Genomic DNA, 22,436 nt, shown 5'->3' with positions numbered 1-22,436 from the left:
AGTAATGGACAAAGTAGACTTCAGAACAAGAAAAATCACCAGGAATAAAGAGAGACATTATATAACAATAAAGGGCTATTTCCCCAAGAAGACATGACAATCCCAAGGGTGTATGTGCTTATCAACCAAGTTCTTAAATATATAAAGCAAAAACTGATAACTCTGAAAGGATAAATCAAGTCACAATTATACTTGTCAATGTCAACACTCTCCTTTCAGTAATTGATAAAACAGAAATTCAGCAAGGATATGAAACATTATCAACCAAACTGACCTAATTGACATTTTAAAAAATTACTTATTTTTTTCTTTTTTGGGGGAGGGGAGGTAATTAGGTTTATTTATTTATTTTAATTTTCTTTTCTAATGGAGATACTGGAGATTGAACCCAGGACCTCGTGTATGCTAAGCATGCACTTTGCCACTGAGCTATTCCACCCCCACTGACATTTATAGAGACTTTGCTAACAGCATAAAACACACTTAATTTTCATGTGTACATGGAACACTCACCAAGAGAGATCATACTGGGCCTTTTACATTGAACAAATGTTTAAAAATTTAAATGATACAAAGTATGTTCTTTGCTCATAGTGGAATCAAACTGAAATCAAGAACTAAAAAATAACTGGAAAAACCCCCAAATATTTGGAAACTAAACAACACACTTCTAAATAACCCAGAGAAGTCTCAAGAGAAATAAGAAAATATTTTGAACTGAATTAAAATGAAAACACAACATATCAAAATTTATGAGATGCAGCTAAAATAGAACTGAGTGAATTTCATAGCATTAAATGCTTATATGAGAAAAGAGGAAAGGTCTCAAATCAATAATATAGGCTTCGACCTTCAGAAACTAGAAAAAGAAAAAGCAAATTAAGCCCAGATCAAGTAGAAAGAAGGAATAAAGAGCAGAAATCTATGACATTGGACATAGAAAAACTATGAAACCAAAAGCTGGTTTTTGAAAAGAGCAATATGAGTTGTCTCCTTATAAAATGGGGAAATTTGGATGCAGACACTCATACAGGGAAGACAGTGGTAAGAGACAGAGGGAGAATACAGCCAACCGTAAGCCAGGGAGAGAGACAGAAACAGATTTTCCCTCACAACCTACAGAAGGAACCAACCCTGCAGACATCTTGATTTTGGGCTTCTAGCTTTCAGAACTAGGAAGCAATACATTTCTGCTGTTTAAGCCACCCGCTCTGTGGTACTTTGTTATGACAGCCCTGGCAAATTAATGTAACTAACACTAGAATTTAGTAGTGTCCTAGGATATATGGTCAATATAGAAAAATCAATTGCATTTCTATGTAACTGTAATGGACAACTGGAAATTGAAAAATTTTAAAATACCATTTAAATCAGTATTAAATATTTATATATATTTAAATAATAAATGTAAAAATATACTTAAATAATAAATATTTATTAAATATAGTGAAGTGTCAATCTAACAGCAGCCTTAGTCAGTTCAGGCTGCTATAATAACATATCATACATTGAGTATTTTATAAGCAACGGAAATTTATTTCTCACCATTCTGGAGGCTGGAAGTCCAAGAGCAAGGTGGTGGCAGATTCCATAGCTGGTGAAAGCTGTCTTCTGGTTCATAGAGAGCTGTCTTCTCATTGTAACCTCACATGGCAGAAGGGGCGAGAAAGCGCTCTGGGGTCTCTTTTGTAAGGTTCCCAATCCAATTCATCAGGGCTGTACCCTCATGACCTAATCACACCCCAGGGGCCCCACCTCCAAATACCAAGGATTAGGTTTAACATATAGGAGGGACATAAACATTTAATCCATCGCACAGCCTGATCCCACTTCATCCCAGTCTGGACATGCAGGGACCTGAGTGAACAGGCTTGGTGTGTAGAGCGTGCAGGCCAAGCGAGCCTGTGGGTTTCTATGTGTGTAATTTGGGACTGATTAGAGAGGGTACTTTCCACAGGGGTCAGGGAAAGCCTCTCAAAGGAGATGATATTGAACTGAAATTGAGTGGTGGGGTTTTGAATGTCAATACCTAAGACTCTTTCTTGTCCAAGTTCTGAAACAACTGAATCAAATGAGGAGTCGGGTATACTGAACCCAAATAACATTTGGTTACTGTTCCAGTTACTATCGCTGCATAACAAATCCCCTGATAAAGTCAGTGTATAAACCAGCTGTCTGATGTTAACGGATTCTCTGGGTCAGGAATTCGGAAGGGCACAACAGAGATGTTCCATGACATCTGGGGCCTTAGCTGGGAAAACTTGATGGCTAAGAGGGGTTTGATGCCTGGGGCTGGGATCATCTGGAGGTACTCATGTCCAGAAGTTGAGGCTGGCTAGAGGCTGGTTGTAGACTGGCACCTCAGCTGGGCTGCAGCCAAACCACATACAGACCTCTCCTTCGTTCTCTCCGCATGGGCTAATTTGGCTTCCTCACAGCATGGTGGCTGGGTTCTAAAAGAGATTGTCCCAAGAGAGTCCATGGTATTTTATGATATAGCTTTGGAAGTTACACAGCTTCACTTTAACCATGCCTACCACAGAGGTGATTTGAGCCCCTGAACCCCAGGATCCCATCATCTCAGCCCTTTGCCAGACTGGACTGTTCTCTGGTGATTAGAGCAGAGCACTGGGCTGGACCTCAAGGCGATGACCACACTGCCCATAGCTCCATCCAAAGCATGGCTGATATGTCAATGTTGTGGGCGCCCGTCAGACAATCCCTGCTCAGACCATCACATTCACTCTCAAGGCCCCCAAGCAGAGCTTGGGTGTGATTGGCATTATAGAAAAGCGGAAACTAAGGCTATCAAGGAAGCTAGGAAAGAGGGGGCTGAAGCCAGCAGAGAATGGACCTGGGACTAGAATCCTAGATACAGGCTTCCCAGAGGCTCAGCTTCACCGCCTCTGATATTAACCAGGGGGTCCTTTGACTGTCATTTGTACACATCTGCCCAGGTCGGGGGTTGGGGTGGTGAGGGCCCTGACCCCAGGCCTGGGGATTCCAATACAGCAAGCTCGGACAAAACCCATCCCCACGCCCCCTCTTGGATACCTGTCCGGCCGCTCAGTGCCTTTCCCGCTCTCAGAGCGTGCGGGCTGCACGGTCCTGCCCTGCTCCGGGCGCGGCTTCGCCTCCTTTGCCTCAGTGGTAGCATGCAACGTGGGGGCTCCCGCCTGCACGCTCACTGACCACGTGGTGGGGTCGGGGCCTGCGTGACAGTCGGGGCAAGGCCGGAGCCTGCGCTGGCGGGAGAGGAGTAGGGAAAGGGGGCTGTGCCCGGCGGGGGCGCGGCTTGAGTGGCTGACAGGGTCGGGGCGCGGCTGAAGCGTGCTGTGGGAGCAGGATGACAGTGAGGGCAGGGCTAGGAGGGGGCAGCACCACAGATAACTGAAAGAGCAAGACGAGCCAGGGCGAGAGTGTAGCGTGCCCTGTGAAGGCAGTGCAAGGGACACAGGGCAAGGGACCCGCCCGGGGCTGAGCGACTGAGGAGGAGCTTAAGGGTAGGGGCGAGGCCGGCGGGCGGCTAAGCAAGGAGAGCTGGGCGTGGCCAGGGATAACTGACAGGACTGGGCTAGGACTGGAGACGGCGGAACGCAGACTACTAGGTAGAGCCCAGCCGGACGGGGGCACAGTGACTTCCCGAGGGTCGGGGAAGTACGGCTGGCAGCTCGAGGACTGGGAAGGAGGGAGGAGACGCGAGACGTAGGTGACGAAGTATGAGTGACAAGGCAGGTGGCGGGACCTAGAATAAGGGCCGCTTGTGGGTGGGGCTAAGGGGCCATGAGTGACAGCCAGAGGGGTTGGCCTCAAACGTCCTTCCTGGCGCTCTGTAAGGAATTCCTCTTCCGGCCGAACACCGTGGGCTTTGGGCATTTCGTGCCCCAGGATGTGGTGGTGCAGAGTTTTCAGGCCCGCCGGAAGGAGATTTCTATCTTCCAGTCCACCGGTCCCATCCCATCCCATTGAAATCCATCCGAGGGAGTCCACCTGACCCTGATCGCGTTACGGGGTGGTTCCTAGGGCCAGGAAACCCGCCATTAGCGACCGTCCCCGTGGCAGCCATGGTCCGGCGTCAGTTCTGACCCTGCCCGCCTGTCCACGGTTGCAGAAGTGCTTTCTGGACTGGCCTGTGCTGGATCTGCGGGTCTTCGCGAAACGTCCTCCGAAGCGCTGCCGCCCCGGCACCTTCACTCTGGCTCTGCCCTTCGCTAAACAGGCCTCAGTGTTCCGGAATCACAGCATCTCCGGAGTCCGCAGGTTAGCATGCTTTCCAGCTGGTGAGAGGAACAGGCCTAGCCCCTCTGTCCTGACCATGCCCACTCTGTTCACCGGCCCCTCCCTCCGACCAACTGGCCGCACCCCCTTAGTGCCTCCGTTTCCCAGCTCTTCTCTGGGCCCCTTTTTACACGCAGTCCCCGCACCTAAGGATAAGCTCCGCCTACTTCTACCTTTCCCTGATCCTCAGTTCTGTGCTCCGACAACCCTCATCTCTGGCCCCGCCCCTCCTGTCCTGGGTCTCCTCCTAAAGTTCAAACTGCTCCAGGCTCCCCATGGGCCGTGACGCTTTGTCCAACACCTCTTACTACTTTCGCCTTCGGGTCTTCCATGAGGTCAGGGTCTTCCTGAGTGTCTTCTCTGGGCTGAGGGCTAGGGGTGGGTCCTGCATGAAACCTGAATTGGGCGGGGGCGGAGGGGTAGTCAAACCAGCAGGATGCTGAGATCATGGCTCAGGTCTTCGTGTCTGGGCAGAATCTCGGGGGCTCCCTAGATCTGATCAAGTGAGTGAGCGGTGCCCCTTTCTATATGGGTTTCCACTGGGGCGTCTGAGCCGCAGGGAGGCTGGAAAGGGACAGATCCCTCTCACCTCCCAACCCTGCTGTTTCTTCAGTCTCAGCCTGCATTGACATGTAGGGCCCACTGCAATGAGTGGTGTGTAATACCCCATCCGGAACCCCTCTAGTGCCCACCAAATTTCCCGGGGAAGACTCCTACTCCTTAGACCCGGGGAGCCCTAAGTGACCTGCCTTATAGGAGAGTCTGATGATTCCCAAGCTCCAGACCTTGAGAGGCTGCCTGACATCACCCCCCAGGCACTGGTGCTGCCCTATATCAAGCTTGAGCTGCCAGGGCAGCCGTCACCATCAGCCCTGGGGGCTGGCTTCCCCAACAGCTGTTCCTTGTCACAGTATCACCCCACATCTGGGGCCTGGAGTTCCCACGGAGGTGGGGGTGGGAGAGGGCAGAGAACAGAAGGGTCGAGTTCTCCAGATGTCTTCCCTTGGGAGGCCCTGTGAGACATGGGGAAACTGAGGCCCCGACATTGTGTCACTGCAGAGCAGCCAGCACTTATCCGCCCCTGGAAAGGTTTAGACTCAAGGTGTGCCCTCCCCAGGTTGCCTGAAGGAGGCTCTTCCCGCATCCTTAGGGCTACTCTTTAGGACACCCTGGATAGCATCCAGAGGTAAGGTGGTTCTCTTGGGGTTCTCTCAAATCTGGAATTCTCTGGATCATAGGGAAGGGGGAGGAGCAGCCCCAGAAGTAAGCATGGCTAGTTCTGGGAGCTGGGGCCCTCTTGGACACCAGGAGACTCCCATGCTGCCTTCTCACCTCCCAGAATGAAGGTGACATGCATCCTGCCCACTCTAGGGTCTCTCTAGCACCAATTCCTGAGTCCCTGCCCTGCTAGGCTCATCTGCCCCCAGGGAACTAAGCCCTTCTTCCAGACACTTGCTAGACTGGGTCTCTCTGGCTTCACTGGGCTACAGGAACCCTGATAGATGGGTGGGTGCTCAGCACACCTCATGGGCCGAGTGCTTGGAGAAAGCTCTGGCCCCTGGCCACAGAGGGCACCCACAGCCTTCGTCCATCAGTCCACCAGCAGTATTCTAACAATCCCAAGCCACATCTACTGAACTCATGTTCTGCTCCATTTAACTACATCACTCCCCTGCTTACCTTTGGTGGCTTCCCATCTTTAAAATAAAATCCAAGATCCACAGTGTAGCCTGTGAGGCCCTGATTGGTGCTCCAGCCCCTTTCCAGTGCTCTCTTTTGCCCCTTACACTCTGGCCAAGATGGGCTCTCTCTGTTCATTGAACACACCTGTGTTTTTCTGCCTCTGGGCCTTTGCACAGGCTTTTCTCTGCTTGGAACAGGATTGCAAGTCCTATAATGACAGAGACTGTGTTTTGTTTTGTTTGTCTCTACAGCCCCAAGCATTTAACCTGTTAAACAATAGATACAGAGTAAATACCAGCTGTAATAGGTCTTAATAAATAATTCTTGAATAAACGTACCTGATGCTTTTCTGTTGACTTACTTAATCTTTACAACAGCCATGCAAGGTAAGAACTATCATTAGCTCCCTTTTACAGAAAAGAAAACAGAAACTCAGGGAGGTTTGGCCATTGCTGAAGGTCACACAGTTAAAATTTGAACCCCAGAGGGAGGCTTTTTTCACCTCTCCTTGGGTATGGGGGCATGAGCACCAGGTGGTACAAGCCAGTTCCCAGATTCTAGATGCTTGTAGGCTTACTGGAGCAAGGGGCATTGGGTCTGGGCTGGAAAGTTGGAGAGACTTGGGTCCTCATAGGCCCTAAGAGAGCATTCTAGGTGGAATAAACAGCAGTGAGCAAAGCTGTGGAGGTGGGAAGATTCACCTCCTGGGACTACTGTACTCGGCGGACTGGGCCAGCCCTGGACACACAACACATCCAGCTGGTCCCAGGGTGCTGTCAGCTGGAGGTCTCCGGAGGCAAGACCCTTGTGGGCAGGGAAATTGATGCGGGGAGTCACTGTGCACTCCCTCTCCCCAGGCTGTGGCTGGGAGCCCCTGGGGACGCGGGCTGGGCGCTCCCAGGCCCCGCAGAGGCGGGAGGTTCCCACGCAGGGGCGGCCCTGGAAAGGGTTGTGGGGCGGGCCCCTGGGACGGGCGCCAGCGCTCCAGTCCCTCTGCAGCCGGTTCTCCGTTACTTGGAGCAGCTCGGGTCGCTCTCTCTTTCCTGCCTAGCCGCGAGGTGAGTGGGTGGGAGAGCCGGGGCGCCCCAGCCCCGCCGGTGGGGGATGTGGTGGGAGACGCGGCTGGGACTCTGGCTTTCACCACCCGGTGAAGGCCCGTGGGGGTCGCTGCTATAGAAGAGGGTTGGGGGGTGGGGTGGAGTGGGGGGTTACTGGCAGCTCGGAGTTGAGGGCTCCTGGGGAAGTCTCCTCTGTCCCCATATGGGGCGCGGTCTCTCCTCAAATGTAGATTACTCCTTCCCTCTCCCCCGTACGTGGAACTCTTCCACCGACTTATCACCGATGGGGAGCACGTCCTTGCCAGATGTGGAGCCCCTTCCCACTTACCACATGTGGTAACTCCTCCCTCTAATTATTGGGTGCCTCTCGCTATCCCTAGATATGGGGGCCCTTTCTCTTTCCGGAAGTGGAATACCCCTTTCTTCTCTCCAGATGTGTGCCCTCTTCCCCTCTCTGACCCAGTTTGGTCCTTGTCCTCCTCTAAATCCCCTCCTCACCCCCCTGGGATGCCAGCCCCTGAGATTTTTCTGAGAATAGTTGGGGTTGGGGTTGGGGTTGGGGTTGTGCTGGCCCATCCCCCTCCCCCACCAGGTCCCACAGAACAGGCTCTCCAGGCACTTAGGCAGCTAATTATGGGGGAAGGGGTGGGGGCCAGACCATCTGCAGGGAACCTTGGCAGATGGCCCTGTAGCAAAGAGAGTCCTGCTCCCTCCCTACCTGGACTCCCACCCTGTTTCCTCTGGGAGATAAACAGCTGAGGGAGGTCTCCCAACACAGCCACCCTGAGCTGGGGCTGGGACCAGAACCCAGGACCCCAGCCCCAAACTGTTCAGACCCTGCCTTAAGAGTTAGGCCTCCTCCCACTTCTCAGATGGTAAATTGAGGTCCCAGGAGGGGGCTCCAAATGTCTAGGACCCCCATCAACCCCCACAGGTATATCATACAAAATTAGAAAGGTCAGGGACAGGAAGTGACCTTGAAATTCTGGGACCTGCCCCCACCACACCTGTGAAAAAGGTGTTTGAGTCCTGAGCGGACAGGCAGGGGCCAATGTGGGAGCAGGACTCATCCACACATGTGCCCCAGATGTCCTTCAGAGCAGCCTGGAGCTTGGTGCTGAGAAAGGGAGGACTTGGAATTCGAGGGATCCACAGCCCAGGAAGCACTGGTAAGACCTGGACACACTCTTCTCTCACCTAATTCCAAGGCCAGGGCCAGGGGTCCTGTCTGCAGGCTGCCCTGGTCCCTTCCAAGCTGCCCTGGGCCTGCCTGGAACCATTTCCCACAATTCCACTCCTTGGTCTGGGGCCACGTTTCTCCAACAAATGGAGACTGGGGGTGCCCAGATAGCAGCCCCCTCTGTCCAAGCTTTCTCAGGGCCTGACCCCCAAACTTTGGCCCCTCAGGCCTTTGTGTCCTGAAGTGGAGGGTGCTGACAGAACCTTGGCCCTCCTTTCCAGACCCTTGTGTCTGTAGTCAGAAGAAAGAGGCCTAAAGCAGGAGAGACTTCAGTCAGATAGCAGAAGGGCTTTCCTAACCCTGGGGAGAATAATAACAGATAACATTTATTGAACACTTACTGTGTACCCTGAGCTGTGATAAACATTTTACGTAGGTTAACACATTTAGACTTCACAGCAACCACGTGAGGTGAATGCTGTGCTGTTATCTCCATTTCTCAGATGAACAAACTGAGGCCCAGGGACCTAGATATTAAAACAGCCAGGACTCCTTGCCCAAAGCCATTCCCATGCTATCTGGGCAAGGCGGTGCCAATGCCTTCCCTGTGGACATCTCTGATGACAGTAAACAGGAGAAGCTTTACTGAGACCCTTCTAGCACCCAGCCCTGTTCTGGGTACTCATACAGAGCCCCTGAGGGCTTAGCCATAAAGGAAAGCTTCCCAGAACGGAACCCAGAAGTAAAACCAACCTCCATCTATCAGTGTAATTTACGGAGCATCCACTGTGTGCCAGGCACTGTGTTAAGCCTTTTGAGTGTGTTTATCTTGAAGCTTCCACAACAGTGTGAGGTAGGACCTCTTATTATCCTGACTTCTCAGATGAGGGCACTGAACACAGTGAGGTGAATGGGCTCATCCAAAGTCATGCCCTTGACCACTCATTCAAAGCATGTAGATAGCGCTTAACAGTTTGCAGAGCAGTTTCCCATCAGTCTTCTCAGGCCTAACATGCCCTCCTCACCTCAGATCTTCCAAGGGACACAGGATTTGAAGACAGAGGGGCTGAATTGCAGCCCTTGCCCGACTCCCTGTTGCTCTATGAATTTCAGCAAGTCCCTTAGCTACCCTGTCCGTAAGATGGAAATAATACCACTGACTCAGAGTGATGCCCAGTCAATGAGTCAACTCCCCACAAGGCCTTAGAATGGCTTCTGGCACACAGTAAGTTCTTAATATGTGCCACCTCTTTGTTGATATTATGATTAGCACTGGCACATCCCAGGCACAGACTGAACTCAGCTCCTCCCTTGCACCCTGCAGCCCACGGCAAGGAGAAGATGTCTCCTTACACCAACTACCATGCCCAGCGCTCCTACCCCATGCCAGACGAGCCCTTCTGTGCAGAGCTCAACGCCGAGCAGCAGGCCCTGAAGGAGAAGGAGAAGGGCAGCTGGACCCAGCTGAGCCACGCCGAGAAGGTGGCCTGTAGGTCTCAGGGTCGGGCTGGGGTTGACTTTGCAAAAAGGGGCCTGGCCTGTCAGGGAGCAGCAGGCAGGGAGAGCCCCCGGCCTGGACAGCCAGAAACTCCCAAATACCTGAATGCATGCGTGAGAAGGAAAATTGATTCCTTTGTTCATTTATTTTTTTTTAATTCACTCAGTGGCTTATACACAGCCTGATGCTAGGCAGTTCTGGGAACACAGAGGTGAACTACTCGGATGGTTCCTGCCCTTGGGGAGCTCTCAGTCCACTGGGGGAACCACGTAAACCAAGATGACTTTAATATAGGATATGTGGCTAGGGTGAGGTGTGTTCAAGGGGCTGTGAGGACCCAAAGGAGAGAGAGCGATGGGATCCTGGTGAGCTTTCCAGAGGAGGGTTGCTCCAGCTGGCCTTGAATAGTGAGGGAAAGTGTGCTGCCAGGTAGTGGGAACAGCATGGGAAGGATATGGGAGCCAGAGAGCATGGAGAGTCCTGAGCATCACTGAGCAATGTGGGGGTTTGGAGAGAGGCAGCTGAGGTGGGTGGGAGAGCAGGGGCCTGACCCTGGGAAGCAGGAGGGATATGTGACTCCAAGCACTGCCCACCAGAGATGCCCCTTGGAGCCTGGTCACCAGCTCCTGGCCCAGCTTTGTACACAGTAGATGCTTAATAAGAATTTGCTGAATGGACAGCATCTGCTGTAGGGAGGGGGAGGCTGGAGATCCCTGAGGCCAAGAGTCAGCTGGATGCTTGGAATGGATGCACCTGAGGTCCCTTCTCCCCCCAACTCCCCACCTGCCCTCAGTGTACCGGCTTCAGTTCCACCAGTCCTTCGCGGAGATGAACCGTCGCTCCAACGAATGGAAGACAGTCATGGGCTGTGTCTTCTTCTTCTTTGGATTCACAGGTCTGATGATTTGGTGGCAGCGGGTCTTTGGTGAGTGGCAGGGCCTTACCTGGCTGCAGCCCTTGGCCAATCCCTGTGGCCACAGCCTCCAGCTTTTATAGGGGAATTATGCTGACACTCATCTGAAGAGTTATGAAAAATCCCCCAAAGAGGTATAGGGTGAAGGGCAGAGCATGGCTGCCTGGATTGGAACATAGCACTTCTGCCTCTCTGGACCTCAATTCCCTCATCTATAAAATGGGAATACTCGTGCCCACATCTCAGGGTTCTTATGAGGGTTTAATGAGAGGGAGCTGTAGACTAGTGCCTGGCACTTAGTCATGAATGGTGTTGTTACTAATTGCTGTTATTAACCATTAATTTTTCAGTATATTTTTTCAGCTGCTGTAGCAGAGTCTCCAAAAGACTTAAGAGCTTAAACAAGATAGAGATTTTGTTCTCTCTCACACAAAAGGCCAGGGGGAGTATGGGGATTCCACAATATCAGGCTCCTCCTGTCTTGTTGCTCTGTCATCCTTAACATGCAGCTTCCTTCTTGACATACAAAATGGCTTCTCCAGCTCCAGCCATAAAGCCTGCATTCCAGCCAAGAAAGGGAAAGGGGGGACACACTCCTCTTTAAAGTCCAGAAGTGGCACCACGCACATCCTATTGGGTAGAAGCGGTCATATGACTATGTCTAGCCACAAGGGAAGCTGGGAAATGTTGTCTTTAGCTGGGTGATCATGTACCCAGCTGACCATTGATTACTACAGAAGAGTGACTCTCAGAGCATGCTCCCTGGGCCAACAGTTTCATTTGCATCTCAGCCCCACTCTGGATCTCCTAAATCAGACACTCTGAGGCTAGAGCCTAGCAATCTGTGCTGTAACAGCCCTCCAGGTGATTCTGACGCCCAGCTGGGTTTGAGAAGCACTGCTCTGGAAGTAGGGGGAGAGGATGTCGGGGATGAGCTGGCAGTCTCTGCCTCAACTGGCTTCACCTCCAGGGGCCTCACCTTGTTTCCTCTTCTGTAAACGTGAGGGAATTCCTACCTTGTGTGAGGATGAAATGAGAGAGCCTAGGGGAAACATTCTATTCTAGCCCAATATTTGGCACTAATAAGTGTCCATAAAGATCTTTCCCTTTTTTCACACCCACTGGGATGGAAAGTACCAGGGACGAAGTTCAGGATGGCTGAGTCAGCCTCAGGTGCAGATGGTCCAGGAAGAAGGATATGAGCATTGCTGGGAGTTCAGGCCCCCAGACCTTCTCTCATCCACACATCAAGGCACCTAAAATGCCTCCATGAGTTCAGCCTTTAGTTTAAGTATTTCCCTCCCTAGATATTTAAAGTCCTACCTCCTACTCCTAACCCTCTCAGGAAGCATAAGAAATTGTCTTATCCCGGACCCTTCCCAAATGAGTGGGAGGAATCTAGGTGTGTATAATTATAGTAGCTATCATGTATTAGGGGCTTCAGATCTGTCTCACATTGTGCCAAGTGCTTTATAAATACTAACTCACTCAGTCCCTGCAACCCTAGTGGATAGGACCCGTTCTTGACAGGAAACCGGGGCTCAGAGAGATGAAGTGACTTGTTCAAAGTCAACATAGCAAGGGAGTGGTAGAGCTGGGGTCTGGATCCAGACGGACTTCAAACCAGAGTTCCTCTTACCATTGGGCAGTGTAGGTGAGGAAACTGAGGCTCAGAAAGGGGAGGGACCTTGGCCCAGGTCCCGCAGCAAGTCTAAGGCAGAGGTGGGATGATATCTCAGCAGTCCCTGGAGTGCAGTTTTAGTGGGGAGTCTGGTGGGGGATGGACAGGGTGGAGAGGGGTCCTTGGTGCAGGGCACCCTAACCTTGTGCTTGGAGACCCTCGCTCAGCGCAAGGAGGTGGGCCTGGCAGGGTCCTGAGTGCAGCCATCCCTACCCTGGAGCCTTCCCCACCCACAGTGTTCCCTAAGAAGCCCATCACCCTGACGGACGAGTGGAAGGCCCAGCAGCTCCAGCGCATCCTGGACATGAAGGGCAACCCTGTGCAAGGCCTGGCCTCCCGGTGGGACTATGAGAGGAAGGAGTGGAAGAAGTGACCCGCTGTTCCCCCTGTGGCTACACCCCAGCCCAGAGCCTGCCCCCCTCCCCTGCCCTCCCCTTAACCCCAATAAAGCTGGCCTGCTCTCATCTGCCTTTAGTCTCCACTACAGTCTTTACCTGCCATGAAACCTACAATCTATACCTAAGATTAGGCAGGACAGTAGGTGAGGGGCAATAAGCCACTTTCCAGGGGTTCAGGGCCCCACTTATCAGGGAGGGCTTCCTGGAGGAGGAGGGGTTGAGTCCTAAAGGATAGGTGGGATTAGAAAAGACAGGAAGGAGAGGGAAGGCATTCCGGGTGGAAGGAATGGCTTGAGCAAAGGCAAGGGCACCCCTTTATTCAGTCAGTTAACAAATACTTACGGAGTCTCTGCTATGAGTCAGGTACTAGTCCAGGCCCTGGAGACAAGGCAGTGAGGAAGACAGACGAAGTCTCTGGCCTCAGGGAGGAGGCATTTCTTCATGCAGGTGCATGAAGTACGGAAGTACGGAAAATTGAATAAGTAAGGATAATATACAGTACGTCGTGACATGGTAATATGTGCTATGAAGGAACAGAACAGAGCAGAATAAAGGGACAGAATTACAGGGGGACTCGGGTGGTGGGTGAAGCCTCCTGGAAGAGGTGACATGCGAAGAGGTCTGGATGGGATGAGGAAACAAGACTTGTAGCAAAGACAAAACAGCGAGTGCAAAGACCCTGAGATGGGGTTGTGGTTTGTCTGTTGGTGAAACTTCAAGGCAGCCACAGTGAGTGGAGTAGAATGCCTTAGAGAGTAGTAGGAAGGTGTGTGTTGGGGGAGAAAGCAGATTATATAGGGACCCCTACTCCACCCCCAACCAGCAAGAGAAGACTCCTTTCTTCTTGGTACGTCCCCTCCAGCATCCTGTACTGTAAAGGAGGCAATGCTCAGAGTCCAGCTCACTATTGTAGAGGCGGCACTGAGGGGTGAATTTAGACGTCTCTGTGTGGCCTGTTTGGGCTCCCGCAAAGCACAGTGGGTAGGTTCCAAGAGCGAGAGTTCCAAGAGAGCAAGAGGGAAGTGTATTGTATTTTTATGATCTTGCCTCAGAAGACACATAGTATCACTTCTGCTGAACCTTGTTCATTAAGACACTCACAAAGGTCCACCCTGGTTCAAAAGGGAGAGGACATGGGCCCCCCCCACTTGATGGGAGGACATTAAGGTCAATGTAAGATGTGAGATGGGAAATATGTTGTGGTCATCTTTGAAAAAGACAGTCTGCCACCCAAAGTCAAGCCCAGTATCAACGAGGAGAGAAATGTCCTTCAGCACAGTGCACGTGGAGAGCGTGGAGAGGGAAGGCAGAATTGTGAGTAAATAATACAACCTGCCGCAGACGTGTAGAAATAACCAACACAAAATCAAGTTGACAGAAACTAAAACTGACTGTGTTAAATTGGTTATGGACTAAAATTCAAACAGAGAAGAAAAATTTGACATTTAGATAGTCAAATGTGACCTGACAAAATTGGACCAATTAGAAATAATGGACACAGCAGACAACACACAATGGCAGGAAACGGGTGAAATCAGATGTAGACTAAAAATGACTGAGAGAAGAATCAAATCTTCATGGTGGCATTTACTCCATGAAACCAAGTGATTATCATGAAAAAATAATTTTTTAAGATTAAATTTAAAATGGGAAACATTAGCAAGAATTTAACTTTGGTGATAAAATAACTGATTAAGGAATTGAATTGGTTTTATGTAACTTGCTCATGAAAATTCTTTCCTGATGTATTGGATTAGTGTAATTCTGTTAAAAATAGTTGAACCCAAAACTCACAGTTGAAATAGTCTTGGGGTAAACACATTTATGAGGTCAAACCATTTGGGTCAAAATATCTTATAATATTAAAATTTTCAGTGAAAGGTGAGAAAGAAACTCAAAAGACAAGTGAGGAAATAAAAATTATGTATCTGTATGAAAGATAAACGGCTGATTTCCTTAATATGTTTAAAAAAAATCTGCCAAATCAGTAAGAAAAAAACAAGAATGCAGTAGAAAGTAAGCAAAAAATATGACCAGGGAGATTATAGGAAAAGATAAGAAATGGCTTAAACAGTTCTTATGCAAAAGTTCAGATACACAGAAAAGACTAGTCTAACAAACCTCCATTTGCCTTCTGGGAGTCTGCAATTATCTGCTTATGGACAGAATTTCTCCACCATTGCCCCTGAATTATTTTAATGAATCCCAGGCATCATATCATTTCATTTGTAAATATTTCAGTATGTCAATAAGCACCATTTTAATATATATAGCCAAAATGCTATTATTAGACAAAAAGTCTTAATAGTTCGTTAATATCAAATATTCAGTCAGTATGCAAATTTCCCTGGTTGCCTCAAAAATTTTTATTTATTTGAATTTTCTTGGAATTGAGGACCTACCTTAAATCTAGATTGCAGTTGGTCATCTGAATCTTTATCTGGTTTTGGCATCATGGTAGGTCCCTTCCCTCTGTTCTCTGGAAAATATTATCTAGAAATAGTGTTAATTCTACTTCAACCATTTGGTAGAGTTCTTCAGTGAAAAAATCTGGGTTTGGAGATTTTTTTGAGGGGCAGCTTTTACAATGTAAATTCAATTTCTTTCACTTTTAAAAGACTACTAAAATTATCTATTTCATATTGAGTGAATTGTGGTAGCTTGTACTTTTCAAGAAATTGATCCATTCAAATCTACGTTGAATTTACTGCTATAAATTTCCCTGTGAGAACTGCTTTTACAGCATTTTATTTGTCACTATTTTCTGATTTCCTTTGTGACTTCTTTGACTAACTGGTTATTTAACACTGTGTTAAACTTCCACATGTTTGTAAATTTTCCAGTTTTCCTTCTGTTATTTGTTTTTAGCTTTATGCCACTGCGGTCAGAGGATACATTATATGACTTCAATCTTTAAATTTAGAGACTTGTTTTATGATCTAACATACAGCCTATCCTGGAGAAAATTTCACATTCACTAAAGAATGTGTATTCCGGTGTTGGTGGTGGAGTGTTCTACAGGTGTCTGTTTAGGTCTAATTGGTTTTTAGTTTGTTTAAGTCCTCTATTTCTTCTCATTTCCTTTGGTGTATATTTTTAAGATTTTTTAAATGGTTACCATGGGGATTACAATTACATACCATGGGGATTATAATTATAACCATTTAGTATGAATTGTTACTAGTTTTTCTTCAATAACATCTGAAATCTCCTATATAGCTCTGTGCCTCCCCTTTTATATTATTTTTGTCAAAAATTATATGTTTATACCTTGTGTGCCCAATAACATAGGTTTCTAATTTTTTTATGCATTTTTATTTTAAATCATGTAGGGAATAGAGTTAAAAACCAAAAAGGCAATAATACTCCTTTTATATTACTTATGTAGTTGCCTTTATCAGAGTCCTTTATTCATATGTCTTCAAATTTCATTGATTTCTGCTCTTATCCTTATTATTTCCTTCCTTCTGCCTGCTTTGAATTTAGTTTTCTCTTTTTCTAGGATGTGAAGTGGGAGCCTAAATTATTGAGCTTTTTTCTCTTATGTAATGTATGCATAAATTTTCCATTTGGCACTGTTTTAACTGTGTCCCACAGATTTTGATATTTTGTATTTTCATTTCATTTAGTTCAATGTGTTTTTTTATTTCCCTTGAGACTTCCTCTTTGACCCATGAATTACTTAGAGTTATGTTGTTTAGTTTCCCAGTGTTTGGACATTTTCATTTATCTTTCTGTTACTGATTTCTAGTTTGATTCCACTGGTGGTCAAAGAACACACTTTGTATGACTTCAGCCCTTTTAAATTTGTTAGGGTTTGTTGTATGGCCCAGGGTATGGTCTATCTTGATATATATTTAAAGGGCTCTTGCAAAAAATGTGTTGAGTGTTCTGTAAATGTCAATTGTTTGTTGATGGTGTTGTTGAGTTCTTCATATTGTGGGTCATTTTCGATCTAGTTGTTCTGTCACTTGTTGTGAGAAGGGTACTAATTGTGGATTTATCTATTTCTCTTTTTAGTTCCATCAATTCTGCTGCTTTCCTTTGATTATTGATTGTATGGTATACATATATTTTAACATTTTTTTAGGCGGGAGGTAATTAGGTTTATTTATTTATTAGTTTGTTTGTTTGTTTACTGGAGGTACTGAGGATTGAACCCACGACCTCATGCATGCTAAGCATGTGTTCTACCACTGGGCTATACCCTCTACCCCCATTGGTATATTTTTTTTTATTCTTTTTCTTTCAACCTGCCTATATATTTTAAGTGACTTTCTTATAGACAGCATATAGATGGTTTTGTGAATTTACTCTCCTAATATCTTTTAATTTAGACCATTACACTTAATATATTTATTGACATGTTAAGACACACCACCTATTTTTTTTTCCTGTGGGTTCTCTCTGTTACTCATTTCCTTGTTTTCTTTTTTCTGCCTTCCTGGGGTTATTTGAGTGTTTTTTTAAAATTCCCTTTTAATTTATCCATAGTGTTTTTGAGTATGTCTGTATAGCTTTTCTAGTGGTTGCAGTGGGTATTACATATACATAACTTATCACAGCCTACTGGTACCATCATTTTCCCAATTTAAGTGAAGTGTGGAAACCTTACTTTCTTTTATGTCTCTTTACCCGCTTTGGTTATTGCCGGATGGGGGTGGAATTCCAGGCTCCCAGCGTGGTCTCCATTGGCATTGTGGGGAGAAGGGGCGGCAGGAGAGGGCTCATTAACTGGCAGCAGAGAGGAAAGCCCAGGCTCCCTTGGCCTTATCTCACAACAGCCCACAATGGTAGGGGTGTTGGGGCACCCTGAATTAGAATGGAGTCTAGGCTCCCCACTCAGCCTTTGCTGCTGTAGCTGGCCACAGTTTTCATAGTTTTTTGCAGTGGCATTTGGCTGGAGAAGAGCTGCTATTGTCTAAAAATTTTCTGTCTTGCTAGATTGTTTCTTTCCCAATCCTTTGAACAGAGAGACAGGCTTTGGTTGGCGCTGCTTTTTCTTTTCTATGTCCATTGACTTTTTTGGGTGACCTGCTCCAGTTTCTTTGGCCTCAAGTCTGGGATCTCAGAGGCAGAGAGAAAAACCAGGGAGCTTGCCACTGTGTCGTTCCTCAGGTCGTGAGGTCCCCGTCCAGTCTGCCCTCTCTCCACCTTCTGGAGTTTTCTTATGTTTGCTGCATACACACTGTCCAGGGATTCTGGTTTACTTAGCAGGAGAAACAGCAGGAGGCATATCTGCTGCATCTTCCCAGAAGCGGAAGTACAGAACAGGGGTCGTTCGTCCTGAGGAGTTTCCCCTAGTCTGCATTTTAATGATTGCATTCATCTGTATCATTTATTGTGTCCTTCCGGTGGTCACATTTAGAGGCTTTGGTCAGATTCAGATTTGACTTTTTGGAAAGAATATTTTGTAGGTGTTCTTTTGTCAGGAGGCACACGATGCCTCACTATCTGTGTGCTGTTTACAGCCTTTGCTGGTGATTGTGTAGATTCATTAACTTATTAGCTGTACAGACGGCTTTAAAATTACTAAAAGATGTCAACCTCAATTAGAGTTTCAAAAATGAAAATTTAAAGTATGGGATACTATTTTTTCATCGGCCAGATTGACAAAGATCAAAGAATGTTAACACAGATGTTGGCAAGGGTGCAGGAGACATTTTCATAGGATGCTGGTTTTGGGTGTGGCCGTCAAAATGAGGAGCAGCCCAGCAATTCTGCTTCTGCAAATATCCTATGGCTACCACTCACGTGTGCAAAATGATGGATCTGTGAGGTTGTTTATTTGAGTGTTGTTTGGATTAGTGAAAGTGGAGAACTACCAATCATTCCTGCCTCAGGCAGAATTTCCCACCCATCCAACTGGTTTCCTACAAAGTCTTGTAAGTTGTGGCAGATGTCTTGGCGCTCCTGCCATGTGCCTTTGGACCACCCTCGAAAGTCGTGTGCAGCTTTGGTGGACAGTTCTCACTAGAACAGGCACTGTGTCTCCTTGACCTTAGGTTTATGCTTAGCCCAAGCATGGGGCAGGCAGGAGGTGCCAAATGCTGAGGAGAAATAAGCTAGCTGCAGCCCTCAGGCAATGAGGCGTGGGAGTTAGTGGATAAATACCTCTGTGTTCTTGCCCCTAGAATGTTCCATGGGTCTTTCAAAGGATCCCCTGGGAAAGAGCCCCATTGCCTGAGGTGGCAAGTTACTCACCATTGCACCTTCTAGTGACTTCCTGTCTTTCCCAAACTCACTGTCCCCACTGCCCTGGGATTATCATTTAAACTATTTACACTTGAATCCTTTACACTTAGGCTTTGTGTTTGAGGGATATCCATACTAAGGCTAGAGCTTGGGACAGTTGGAGCTCCAGACTAGTCCCCTCAGGGGTCCTTAAAGCACTGGTTGTGAGGGGTGGGAGGTCTGACAACATAGCCTGATAAAATTTATATAATATTTATGGTGCCAGAAACCCTTCTTAAGTACTTTACAAGCATAAAATTTGCATTACATCTGCAATATACCCATCAGGTAGGTATAATTATCATTTTCATTTTACAGGTGAAGAAATTGAGGCACAGACAGGTTAAGTCACTTGTCCCAGGGCCCTCAGCTACCCCAAGCTGTCTGCTAATAGAGTCCTGCTGTTAACCTGTCTCTCCTCTGGCCCGCACTACTCCAGCAGGATGAGCTAAGCACAAAGTTGGGCTCTTTTTTCCTGGACCTCTACTGCAGTGGTCACCTGCATGGCATGTGGCCACCATGGGAGGGCCACCCACCATCCACAAGGACCCTCCACAAAGTCTGTGGAGCCACTAGAGAAGTTAGTTTTCCAGATGCCCAGAGAGCTTGGCACAAAATCTAAGAGAGATTAATGTGCCAACCAGCTATTGGGGGATGTTCCACCACGTAAACGGTTTGCAAATAAGGCCCTTATTCTTAATTTTGTTTATTGTTATTATTTTTACCATGCAATAGGATGGGGCACAGGTTTTTCTTTTTTTTTTTTTTTTTTTCTGTCCTGTTTTGCTTTGTGGCTGTAGGGGTCAGGGGTTTGGGGGAGCTGTTTTCCACATCAGTGCAATTCAAGCCAAGCCTTCCTGATCCAAACACTGGTCATTTCCCACTCAGCAACGTATTTACAAACCTTGCAAAACATCTAAGACAAGGGGTGGATACAGCTCAGTGGCAGAGTGCTTGCTTAGCATGCACAAGGTCCTGGGTTCAATCCCCAACACCTCTGTAAGAAATTTTTTTAATTAAAAAATTAAAAAAAAAAAAAAGTAAGACAAACAACTGTAGCGGGCTAGGCCACTACATTATGTTACATGTTTTTTCATTTTATTCTCAGAAAACCGTTTTCTTACTTTATGTCCATTTCCTCAGTACCTTAGTGTTTTAAGATTGACTTTCTCAAACTTTAAGACTGACTTGTTAAAAGAAAAAAAAAAAAAAAAAGACTGACTTGTTAGAAGTTTGTAGTAAGACCCCTTAAACTCATAAGAATTCACAAGGCTCTTTATCATGGAATTATTCAAGCTAATTATTCATGTGTGAACCTACTGAAATGGGCTGCTTTAAATAATTTAGGAGGGAATTAATACTCCATATGCCCTGAATTCTAACATTAGTGCAAGGATATTTATTAAAAATCAAAGAAGACATAAATTTGTAGGGACAATATATGTTCATTTCTGTTATTTTCTATATAGTAAGAAAAAGTTCCTGTTATTTTTGCCTCATGACGAAGGCTGTGATGGTGGAGATAGAAAAATGGAGACCTGGATAGTATGTAATGAATTTGATCATGATATAAGTTGCTGATTTTTCTGCATGACTTGTTAATTTTAAAAAATTGCACAAGGAATGCACACAATCATTATCCTAGATGTTTACAGAATTCAGACAGGTATAAAAAAGTGAAAGCTAACTTTCAACCCTTGGCTCACTAAAAGATTTTTTTTAATCATAAATAGGTGTTGAATTTACAAAATACTATTTTGAGATCTACTGAAATATCATAAGGATTTTCTTTGTTAATGTTTCAATACAATGAATTACATGGAAAGATTTCCTATTTTGAGTCAATCTTGTTTACCTGAAATAAACCCTACTAGGTCATGATGTCTTATTCTTTTTATATGATGCGAAATTCCATTCATTAATATTATACTTAGAACTCTGGCTTGCATTTTCATAGTAAATTGGCCTAGAATTCCTTTCCTTTCTTTCTTTGCTTTTCTGCCTCCTTCCTTTCTTCCCCTTCTTCCTTTGTGCTTCACAGCCTCGCTCAGTTTTAATAACAGTTAAATGATTTTCTAAAAAAAAAAAAAAAAAAGGTTTGAAAGCTCTTGGTCATTTCCTGTGTTCTGGAACTCAGGATTATTTTAAAATACCCAAAATGAAAAAGTTCATTTGGATTTGAAATCCACTTCATTACAACATTGTATTTGTCAATTAAAGTAAGGGAAGAACTACTGGAGCATAGTTATATTTAAATTAAACTTAAATGAAATTAAAATATTTCAATTGTGAACTTTGGAATGGTTTAACATTTTCTTTTATCACCTACATGAGGTTACAAAGTCCTGTTGATGCTGACTACCAAGAATCTGAGATCATGGATAATAAATCTTTATCAGGGATTGTGTAAACCATTCTGATCATTTGATTAAAACCTCAAATAAAAGAGTTACATTCACAGAGCAAGGTCAAATTTCTTAAGAAATAAATTTTAAATAATGCATTTTGATATTTTAATCAAAGCTAATACTTCATACTTCTCTAGTTGTATTTCATTTCTCTCATCATAAAAATACATGGAAATGGAATGAATTTTCCCCCAGGACCCACAAAGACAGTCCAAAACCACTTCCAGCTTTCTCTCACTGTGCAATTCCAAAATATTTTATGTGAGTGTCAGGGCATGTTTAAGGTTGGAGTCACTGAATTCAAGGTCTAGTTAAAAAGAAAACATGGAGTATTACATGGCTGGAAAAAAGAGTGGAGCTGCCCTGAATTAACTGCTGAGGCTGCAGGATGAGTACATGAGGATTCGTGTATGAAAATGGAAACTTCTATAAGAGATACTATTTTGGTAGAAAAAGCAAGGCACTGTGTGTGTCTGATTATGTTACTATTTGCATTTTTAAAAAGGATAAAAATGTATTTATATTTTTGTATTAGCCTGTATGTGAAAAGACGTTTCTGGAAGGATATCAAGCATCTGGGGAAGGGACTTGAGTGGCTACAGTAAGGGGTGGGGGCCAGGGACCTATCGTTCACCTAGGGTTGGCAGGAGGCTGGATGTTTTCGTCTTAAACTAAGGGGAGTGGTGACCCTGAGCCCCAGGAGAGTCATGGAAAGCTCTGAACTCGGTACCCAATAATTGGAAGTGTCGATGTCCTTCTGGTGGGCAGGGCAGGGTCTGGAGGACACAGCAAAAAACTGGCCAGGCGGGAGACTGAGATTGTGGGCACTGTGCGAGGACACCTGGGGTTGGAGTGTCTGTCAGGTGGCATCCCTCGGCCACCAGGGGGCAGTCAAGCACGGGACGGGACGGAGCTTCCGAGGCAGGCCCCACCTCCAGGCCCGCCCAGTCAGCTGGAGTGCAGGCCTCAGGAGCCCTGCTCCCTTTCCTAGACCCCTCCCCGATCTCTGGCCACAGCCACGTGGAACTCCATGAGGAGCGCCTCCTGCTTCCTCCAGGAGTGCTTGATGGCGGTGTTATCACTGCCGCGCCCCTTAACATCCAGT

At 46.6% G+C, this 22,436-nt stretch overlaps 1 protein-coding gene and 1 long non-coding RNA gene across 4 annotated transcripts; one reads left to right on the top strand and one right to left on the bottom strand.

The window, feature by feature from the left end:
• Positions 1–1,414: 1,414 nt before the first annotated feature.
• LOC135318517 (uncharacterized) lies at positions 1,415–3,484 on the bottom strand. The gene is made up of 2 exons (XR_010376640.1): positions 3,055–3,484; positions 1,415–2,453 (listed from the first exon to the last, which is right to left on the bottom strand). It is a non-coding gene; the product is annotated as an uncharacterized LOC135318517 (long non-coding RNA).
• A 3,450-nt stretch (positions 3,485–6,934) lies between these two features.
• LOC105100820 (cytochrome c oxidase subunit 4 isoform 2, mitochondrial) lies at positions 6,935–12,760 on the top strand. Of its 3 annotated transcripts, none has more exons than XM_031434019.2 (5): positions 6,935–7,019; positions 8,107–8,188; positions 9,524–9,688; positions 10,593–10,622; positions 12,528–12,760. In XM_031434019.2, the coding sequence occupies exons 2-5, from the start codon at positions 8,107–8,109 to the stop codon at positions 12,662–12,664; spliced, it is 414 nt and encodes a 137-aa protein (XP_031289879.1). In that variant the 5' UTR covers positions 6,935–7,019; the 3' UTR covers positions 12,665–12,760. The 3 variants fall into 3 exon arrangements, with proteins under 3 accessions (XP_031289879.1, XP_010992188.1, XP_010992189.1); XM_010993886.3 differs by having other exon boundaries at positions 6,937–7,019; positions 10,491–10,622; XM_010993887.3 differs by lacking the exon at positions 10,593–10,622 and adding an exon at positions 10,491–10,592 and having other exon boundaries at positions 6,938–7,019.
• The last annotated feature ends 9,676 nt before the right edge of the window (positions 12,761–22,436 follow it).

Source organism: Camelus dromedarius, chromosome 18 (assembly GCF_036321535.1).
Source record: "Camelus dromedarius isolate mCamDro1 chromosome 18, mCamDro1.pat, whole genome shotgun sequence".
Taxonomy (NCBI): Eukaryota; Metazoa; Chordata; class Mammalia; order Artiodactyla; family Camelidae; genus Camelus; species Camelus dromedarius.
The sequence above is the reverse complement of the archived record's forward strand: the minus strand, read 5'-3'. Positions and strand labels throughout refer to the sequence as shown.

Excerpts from the sequence above, each read along its gene's own strand:
- LOC105100820 (XM_010993886.3), top strand. The coding sequence starts at position 8,107 with ATGTCCTTCAGAGCAGCCTGGAGCTTGGTGCTGAGAAAGGGAGGACTT. Across the intron at positions 8,189-9,523 it reads CCACAGCCCAGGAAGCACTG|CCCACGGCAAGGAGAAGATG; the intron begins GTAAGACCTGGA and ends TGCACCCTGCAG. Across the intron at positions 10,623-12,527 it reads TTGGTGGCAGCGGGTCTTTG|TGTTCCCTAAGAAGCCCATC; the intron begins GTGAGTGGCAGG and ends CCCCACCCACAG.